The sequence below is a fragment of the Arachis hypogaea genome, chromosome 1 (assembly GCF_003086295.3).
Source record: "Arachis hypogaea cultivar Tifrunner chromosome 1, arahy.Tifrunner.gnm2.J5K5, whole genome shotgun sequence".
Classification (NCBI taxonomy): Eukaryota; Viridiplantae; Streptophyta; class Magnoliopsida; order Fabales; family Fabaceae; genus Arachis; species Arachis hypogaea.
In genome coordinates, this window is record NC_092036.1 from 21993534 (window position 1) to 22003265 (window position 9732).

A 9732-nucleotide genomic window follows, 5' to 3' on the forward strand; every position below is an offset into this window, starting at 1 on the left:
CAAGACAAAAAGAAAAAAAATAAAAAAATAAAAAACATTTTGAATTTCTTGCTGAGATTCATCACAACATGGCTGCCCGCACAGTTTGGTCGTTGTCTTTTATTGAAATTCAACCCCAACGTGCCATAAATCTATAGGATCAATTTGAAGAAACAATAAATGAAACAAATAATGAACAACAAGATTTTAGATGTACAGATTTTTTTTTGGTGTCTTTAGAGGTACAGATGTTGATATTATATTAAAATTGAGTAAATTTAATTTAATTCAAAAATTTATTAAAGAAATCATAGATATTTTATTATTATAAACACTTTATATATCATATTTTTGAAAAATATAAAATTTGTAATAATAATTGTTAGATTTTTAAATGTGTCAATTTGTTTGTTGGCTGAGTTTTATTCCCTTCCAACAAAACCGAAATACAGAGTATTGTTTTCTCCAACTTATTCCTTGACTAAAATCGCCTATAAATAAATAGAAGTAACAAGTATCATACCTTGTCATAAGTTAATTCACAACTATATCTATATATACATCTTCTTAGCTAGCATATTCACTACAAAACACAATTATATACACACTACATACTTTATCGTAAAATTAAAAAAAAAAAAAAAACCCGTAAAAATACAGCTTTATACATACTCTTATTTGCTTTGTGTCATTCTGAATTTGTAATTTTTGTATAACTATGGAAGCTTATTATTATTCTACTTCTGATTCTTCTTCTTCATCATCCAAGTCCATGGTGGAATCAAAGAGGGTAGTGAAACCTGCATACCCTTTTCAACCGCATTCCATGCTTCATTCAGTGAAGAAATCTCAAAGCAAGCCGTGGAGGAATAAGTTACACGTGGCACCGATGCCGCCGAGACCCGTCAAAGTTTACGAAGTGGACGCCGTGAACTTCAGAGAACTCGTTCAGCAGCTTACCGGTGCACGTGCCATGGAGCAGTTCATGAAACCACCTCAGAGCGTGGCACGTGCTGAAACTGAAACTATTTTTACTAATAGTTCCAATTCCAATTTTGCTGCAGAAGCAGAAGTGTGCACTAATAATAATAATGATGATGATAGCTGGTACTCCAACCGGGGTTTCCAAGATGATGGGCTAATGGGAAGATCACCTCCTTATTATAGTAATTTATGGTGTAACTTCCCACCTATTAGCCCAGGAATCTTGAGTAGCTTGGAATCCAGCAGGATTCTGTTGGGGCTAGCTAGTAAAATCGATTGTGTGGATAGTTGAAGGATTCAACACACACACTGTTATTCCTTTTAAAATTTCAATTGTAAATCAGCAATTATTTCTGGACTCTGTTGTAGAAGAATAATGCTGCTGATTCTCCAACTATTTTAGTTATATTTGTCTATTGTTTGATTTTATCCTGATTTTGTGTAATTGCTAGTGTTTTAATTTGTTGTTTGAGAAATTTATTTTATTGCGTTCTTCCTACCTAAAACAACTTCTAATTCTCATAAGTCATAATTGCTTATGTGTATATTTATGCACACATTTTGAAAGAATTAAAATTTTAAAATAATTATTATCTATTTCAAAAATCAATATGATATTTATTACAAAAATATTACGTGTATATTAAAATCAGTTAATAAAATTAATTATTGTATATTTGTGTATAAATGTATATATAATTTAAGTGTTTAACTCATTTTTAATATGTGTTGTATAATTTAATATATATTTTACATCGAACCGGATTGAACTGTCCAATTTTGTGAAAAATCAAAGAACCGACAATTTTGAATAAACTGTCCAATTCGAAGCTCTCCTTTTTTTTCCTTAGCCAAAAACGACGTCGTTTTGGGTTTTATAAAAAAAATAATGAAATAAACACATAAAACACTCGAATCTACCAGCCACATCCCCATCCCCATTGACCCATTCCCCCTAACCCTAATCCCCAACGGCGCCCATTCCCCAGTAAGACAGCAAGCCAGCAACCCTTCTAGGCTCCAACCCCGCCGGCTATCTCGTCGTCTTCGTCTCTCCGGACACGGTGTGGCTCCGAAGACTTCCTTGCATGTCGCATTTTGGCTCGCAGCCTCGCAGGTCGCCTTCTTCTAGCAATTTTTGTTGAATTATGTGCTGTTGAACTATTATGCCATTGTGCATCTGTTTAGTATAGTGACTCTGAGTCTTTTTGTCGAATTATTTGCGGTTGAACTACTATGGTGTTGCTTTTAAATGTGTGTTGAATTGAATGGTTATTTTCAAGTTGAATGCAACTATTTTACTTGTGAGTTAAGTCATTGTTATTCATTCATCAATTTCTCATGGTTGTATGTCTTAGTTAGGTACCAATCTGCTCATAATTTAAATTATTCGAAAAATTTAGGCTTGAAAACATGTCGATAAAATTGGTTTTATGTCCAAAACAAATTTTAGTGAATGCATATATGGTTGCTTTTGTCTTGCTTAACAGGAACCCTTTGAATTGAACTGTTGGAAATAGGTTATGCTCCCAACATTGAACAATTGATGTGAATTTTTATTTTGTAATAACTTTTGTTTTATACTTTTGCTATTATATTTTTTATTTACGTGAAACCGATTTATCAATTCAACTAGTAATTTATTGGTTGAACCAATAAACTAGTGAATTAGTAATCTGACCAGTTTGATTATCGGTTCCGTTCTTACAACTATGGTATTAACTATTATATCAAATTATTCTCTTTATTTTTTATTCTTCATGGTATTTTTTATTCTAGTGCGGATATGAGTTTTATTTAAAGAATTTATCATTGATTAATAAGTTGTTGCATACATAAGATGAGATTTAAATCTTAAACTTACTTAAATGAATGAACAAATTAACTACTCAACGAACCCAAGTTAATTTATATTTATTTATTATGTGGAATGTATAGCACCCTATCACACAGAGCTTTACGTTTAAGTCGTAAAATAGAGGTGGTGTGGTATTACGACCTCTAATACAAAATATATACTTAATTATATTGAAAAGAATATAGTATACGAGGAGCCTTGAATAACGGATAAAGCAAAATCGCAAAATAAAAAACGTAACACTCAGAAAACATGGTTGCTTGCGAAGAAATCCAAAATTAATAGGCATCACTAAATAGGAAATAGCAGTAGAGAGACAAGAAAATGATATAACAAACTCCTAACTCAGCCTGCGAAGTTAAGGCTGGCCGGAGAATATTTACATACATATATACATACCCCAAAAATTCCAAATACAAAGATAACTCTAATTCTCCATAAACCTCTAAGACGTACAAGATAAAGTAGCTGTTCGGAGAGTTAAGTACATTTATAAACATAAACTATAAAACCCAGAAACTGCTCCGCTACAGAAGTCTAGACGCCTACCAAGGAGCCTCTCGACCTGCATCTAAAAAAAACAACATAGTATGGGGTAAGAACTAGAGGTTCTCAGCATGGTAAAGGTATCACGCATATAATACATAAGGTCTTGGGAATACGAGAGGCAATCCTAGAACGCCGACACTCAGATATCAAACTTAAAGAACTAAAACAGAAACCATAGAAAAGGTTGTCATCTACGGAGTTCTAAACCTAGCTTATACTTAATCTCAACTCTAAACCTTTCCACCTTTCCTCCGTTCTTCCATCTCTGGAGAGTTTGCAAAGACAGACAAATAAACAATTACAAGCACAGGTAGAACACAAGTAGTGTAAGTAGCAAATATAACAGTTAACATATTATATTCAATTAGGAATTTCCAAATAATGCATAGCAAACAAATCAAACAAAATGCACATGATGTATGCCTACCCTATGGCTGATGAGACTCATCTGTCGATTATCAAGCCAACCCGACAAGTCCGGTTTGCAAAACCCTTGGACTGTCCCTTGTAAGACTCCGAATTTTTGAAAATTAAAAAAATAAGTTATTCACAATTTATTCTATTTAATCAAAGTTATATTTTCGAAAATTTTTACATATAAATCGAGTAATTTCTTAATTATAATTTGAAGTTCTAGTAATTGAGAAATTATGGAAATTTTATATACTATATTTTGAATATTTAATTTCAAACCTTATTTTATAAACAAAGAAAAATTTATTTATATATATCTATAATTTTAAATTAGAAGAGTTAATTAAAAGTAATTTGTAATTTAAAAAATAAGTAGTATTCTTAAAATTAATTATATTAATTAAATTTATTTTTAAATTAATACTCTATCCTAACTCTAAATCCCCAATTTTAAACCCTAACTTCACTAACTCTAACCCCTCTCACCTGAATCACACACGTACCCCTCACTCCCATTCATCCCTAAATTAGCCACGTGTAGCCTTCCTTCACTGCCACACCACTTCCCTTTCTCCTCTAAAATACTAGCACACAACAGCAGCAAAAATTAGAAGAGAAAGAAAAGAAAGAACGAGAGATCTGAGAGTGAAGCTGCGACAGGAAAAAGAGAAGAGAAGAGGGAGGAGCTGTGCCACCACCGCTGGCCTTGGGCTCGCCGTTCATGCCCGTCACGTTGTCGCCCAGCTGCGTCCAACCCACTGCCAGTCGCCGCCATCGTCGCCAACCACAGAGGAGAGAGAAAGAGGCAAATGCGAGGAGAGAGAGAGCACGGAAGAGGGAGAGAAGCCACGCCAGCCTCTCGCCGCCACGCCGCATCGCCGTCCAAGGGAGGAGGAAGGGAGGAGGAAGGCCACCGCCGCTGTCCATGAAGCCATCGTTGTTACCGTTGCACGTGAAAGGAGGAGATGACATTGCTGATTTTGATTCTGTCTAAGCCTGCATTGTCGCTGGAATCACAAAGGGGGAGGAGAGGAAGGCCGCTTGCATCATCATTCCAGGTGCCAGGGAAGACCATCGCCGTTGAAGGATCCACCGCTGCCGATCCCTAGCTATCACTGCCGTCGGAGTGATCGTGGTTGCCGCTGGAGAAGTGTTATGAACGCCGCTGCTACTGAACTACCTTAGTCACAGCTTCGGTCCCATTTACCCACCACAGTTTCATCTGTTCTTGTCTTGGAATCAGCACTGCCCTTGTTCTAGTTTCAATTCCAATTCTGCCATTTCTGAGCATGTAATTCCTCCATCCTTGCTCTGGTGCCATTTTATTTTTCTGCTATGATCTTCTTTTAATTTTGATAGCATATGTCCCTATCTTAGTTCTGCCAAGGTATGTTTGAAAATTAAAGTTGGTACTGCTGTCGCTGTCCTGGTTGCGTTGAAATCGCTGCCGCTGCTGCTATAAGTTTAGACTAAGCTGGGATTGTTGTGTAAGTTCGGTAATTGCAACATCGAGGTAGGGAATATTTTATTAAATTAAATACTTTAAATTTGAATGCCTAACGAGTTTACTGGATTATTACAAATATAGGAATGCTTGATATGTGATGGATTTTGGATGTAGATTAAATGTGTGACTGGTTACATCTCTTATTGGAATATGTTTGAATGATAACTTTAAGACTGCTTGGCACTGCTGATTTTGGTTTTTAAGATTGATGTTGAGTTGAGATCATGCTTGTGATTGAATTGCTGGAAATTTTGATTCTGATTGATTATGTCAGATTGGTGGTTATTGAATTGCTTATTTGTTGAGGTTGAGATTGTTGTTAATGTTGATTTATGAGTAATTAGAATTGACTTTGAGGATTGTTAAAAGATTGAAGTTTGGTTATTGAATTGTTTTCTTAAAACTTTTATTTATATTAAAATAAAATTGTAACTTTGCTAATGAATAAGTAACTCTAAAATAGTTGGAATAATGTGAGGTTGATTTTTGAATAGTGTGGTTATGAATTCTTGAAGTTGGACGTGTTTACTTTTAAAAGAATGATAGCCGTTAAATTGGTTTATGATGAGTTGTTTATTGAGAATCTATTGTTATGATAATTGCTGATGAAAAGGGTTATTGATTTGTTAAGAAAGAGGGAACCCGAAAAGGGCGGCAAAGTCCAATTTTAAGAGAAAATGTTGTCCAATTTTTGTAAAAATATATGAAAAGTGATTTCATTTTAAAAATTTGATTTATAAGCTTATTTTTGAGAAATTATTGATTTGATTTATTAATAATTATTGGTCTGACTTAATAACACAAGATTTGAAAGGTTTGAATTTTATTCAAATAAAAGTAGCTGAGCTTGAAAGAAAATTTTTAATTACAGAAAACTATTTGATTTTGATTGATTACAGAAAGTCTTATTTTTAGCTTGATTTATTAAGAAAGTATAAGGTTTTACATTCAGTTATTAAGAATAGATTCTGTTTCAAGTTATGTCTTGAATTCAGTTTATTAAGTAAAGGGACTTCTGTCACAGAAGAGCAGAGAGCAGTGATTGAAAAGATATTGAGTGTTGTTGGGCCTTAGTGCCAAGTGTCTAGTGAGGACGGTGATACGTAATGCTCACTTGACACAATAGAGACGACCCAATGTGGACGGCGAAACGTAACGCTCACTGGAGGACGTGGGCCTTGTGTGTGAATGATTGTGCGGGGATGGCCATGTGTATGGAATGGTTTCCAGGAGAAAGTGGCACATGCTTCAGCTGGAGAATCAACGCTTGCTTTACTAACTTCAACTTTACTTCACCCCCAAGTTATCTCCATTTCCTAACTTCATCTAATTACAAGGCTTACTACTATGATTTATGACTAAAAGAACGAAAATAGAGGTTTAGAAATTTGAAATTAGGTTTAAAATTCAAAAACCCATATTTGCTAAAACAGGAGTCACGCGTACGCGTGGGCATGAAAAATTATTACTCGCGTACGCGTGAATCCCAACCCGAAAGGGTTGGTCGTCGCGAGCAGTTGGACGCGTACACAAATTCCATGTCACGCGTACGCGTGGGTGTACGTTTTGTGAAAATTTTTAGTTAATTCTGAAAAAGCTACAGAATTTCCAATTTGGCCCTAAACTTCCGACGTGCATAACTTTCTCGTTTTAAAATATTTTTCATCTGTTCTTCAACGGTGTAAAATTCACAGACCCAAATTTCATTTAAAATAAGTTTGAAACCATTTGAGGGTCTGGAAGCCAAGTTATGACTCGCCAAAGTTCGGCCCAAAAACTATTTTTACATAAAAGATCCAAACCTCAATTTTCACTTCCTACACCTATGATCAGCACAAAAACATTTCAAGATAACACTACTATCCACTCATCATACCATAATACATCATACTTCAATTGTTACCCAATTCACACCCTAGGCTTCTTGCTTCCATCAACACAATCATCAACATTCTACCACACATATATATACAATTAATATTATCAACTTGCCAACAATATCCAAATACCAAAAGAGCATTATATTCCCACCGTAACCATAACCACCCACACATGCTTAACTTAGATCATCAATCAGTATCATACATACTAAGCACTCAACATGCATAATCATTCCAACTTATTCTACGGTTCTGTAGCCTAAGTTTTCACAGGATATTATATGTTAAATACGAGAAACCTAAACCATTCCTTAGCCGATTTCCACGTATTATCCTATTATCCCAAGCAACCCTCTTAGGCGAAAAGGCAAAGCTTCAACACCACAATTCAGCTCTCACACCCACCAAGTTTCCAATCAAGTTTCCAATGGCTCCAAATCATGCATACATACACACCTAACACATATATACATACATACACCCAAAAACTCAATACCAAACTTCCTCAAATCAAGAAATGGCTAGGGTTTAAGATTCTTACTGTACCTACAGACCAAACGAACTAAAACCAATAAGCTCCGTAAGCTAAATTGAACCTATAACATCAAAGCCGACAAATTCTCAATATATATGCTCAAGGTTTTCAAAAATCAAAGGGGTAGAGCAACTAGAGTGAGAATGAGGCTTATCTATGAAATTGTTCCGATGAATTCGTAGAGCTCAACGTGGTGAACACATGGCCGCAAACGGTGTGGTGATCAGAACTCGGAGTGAGAAGTTATAGCAATTTGAGTATTTGAATGAAGGTTTGGAAGCTTACATGTTTTTCCCCTTCATGCTGAGCTTCTCAGCGTGTTGCATGCCAAATGGGGAAGAGAATAAGCTTTAGCTCATTTAATTGATGAGTTAGTTGGGCTCATAGGTCCGGTTTGGACCCGGTCTAATCTGTTCGGCCCAATTTTAGGCCAAATTTTTTGAAATTAGTGTCAAAATTTTTGTTTTGATGAGCTCAATCCTTATTTAATGTAATATTCACATTTTTATTTTCTTTATTAAAATTTAATTTATTGACTAATTATTTACTAATTTAATGGGTTTACAGAAAAAAAAATGAGAAGTTTTAAACGATATATTGTGGTGTTTTGGTTAGTTTTGATAATTTCAACCATTATAAAACCAGTAAAGTTAAGGAGATCCTTTTTTCTTTTTCTGATAGGGTATAAGAGTAATTTTGATGGTGCAAAAATAGAGGTCCTTCTCTGACATAAAGGAACTTTAAAACATGGACATTTTTAATATACAGATGCAAATTTAAAGATATGCTTATGTGGCAAAATCTAAATTACTCATTCTAAAGCCACATTTTTCACTTAAAACCGTAACTCTTCACAAAGAAAAGCGTCACCTTATGGAAAAAAGTAAATTAGAAGATTTAAGAGAAGAGATAATTAAGTCATCAAAATTAATAGATCAAAAATTAATGATTTTAACTAATGTCAATTGTAATGACACCGAATTCTTAAAATCAATACAAAATGATTTTTCTCAAAATCTTTATTTTACTATAAGTTTTATTGAAGGACTTCAAAAACCTGAAAAAACTTATTTTTCACATGGAATTTCTAAAAAATATTACCATGAAAATAATTTCCCACATCTTTATCATACTTTTAACCCACAATTAAATTCTATAGTAGATATGCTTGAAGAAATATTAGTATCCATAAAATTTCAAAGAAATAAAGAAAAAGAGAATCCCAAAGAAGAAAAATTTCAAAATATAATTAACATAACAAATTTAAAAGTAAAACCACCATTGAAATTATGAATATTGAAGAAAAATTAGAAGAAGTTACAATGCTTTTCAAACAATTAAAAATGGCTCAAGAAAATAATATTATGGAACATGGATTTCAAATAGAAGAAGAATTAGAAAATTCTGAAAATGTAGAAAATGAAGAACATATCCTAGATTATTCAAGTGACGAAGAACCAACAATTCCAATTTAAGTAAAAAACGAAGCTGGAACATCTAAGGATAATCAATCTCAATTTAAATGGGAAACAGGTTTTGACAATTATGCTTTTAAAAAAGGATTTATAAATAAAGATTCAAAATATACAAAAATACCATTAAAATACGTTCCTAAAATCCAGGAAATGGAAGGAGAAAGAATGCTTGACTTAGACTGTAAAAAGAATGAAAAAGAAATTTTCGAAAATTGGTTAATTTTTTTTTTATTAGAAGCCTTTACTAATCCAAAACTTAGTGAATTGTCTGGAAGAGATATTTAGAATTACATAGGATTTCATACTAAGGGAACTATAAGAGATTATATGACATCAATAGAAAACCAAATAATAGAAGAATTAGCAACAAAAACAACAGCTTATGATAAGATATTATATATAATGTTGATTCTATATAAAGAATTTTTTGGAAAAAAATATTATAGATCATAGACAAGAAGTCTATAATAAAGAATATCAAGAAGCAAAAAATCATTTAGCTAATATTCAGATATATGATCTATGTAATGTGGAGTCTTATATATGTGAAT

General features: G+C 33.4%; 1 protein-coding gene across 1 annotated transcript; it reads left to right on the forward strand.

The window, feature by feature from the left end:
- The first annotated feature begins 697 nt into the window (after positions 1-697).
- On the forward strand, positions 698-1255 carry LOC112705603 (uncharacterized). Its single transcript, XM_025756511.1, has one exon. The coding sequence runs from the start codon at positions 698-700 to the stop codon at positions 1253-1255; it is 558 nt and encodes a 185-aa protein (XP_025612296.1).
- Positions 1256-9732: the final 8477 nt, after the last annotated feature.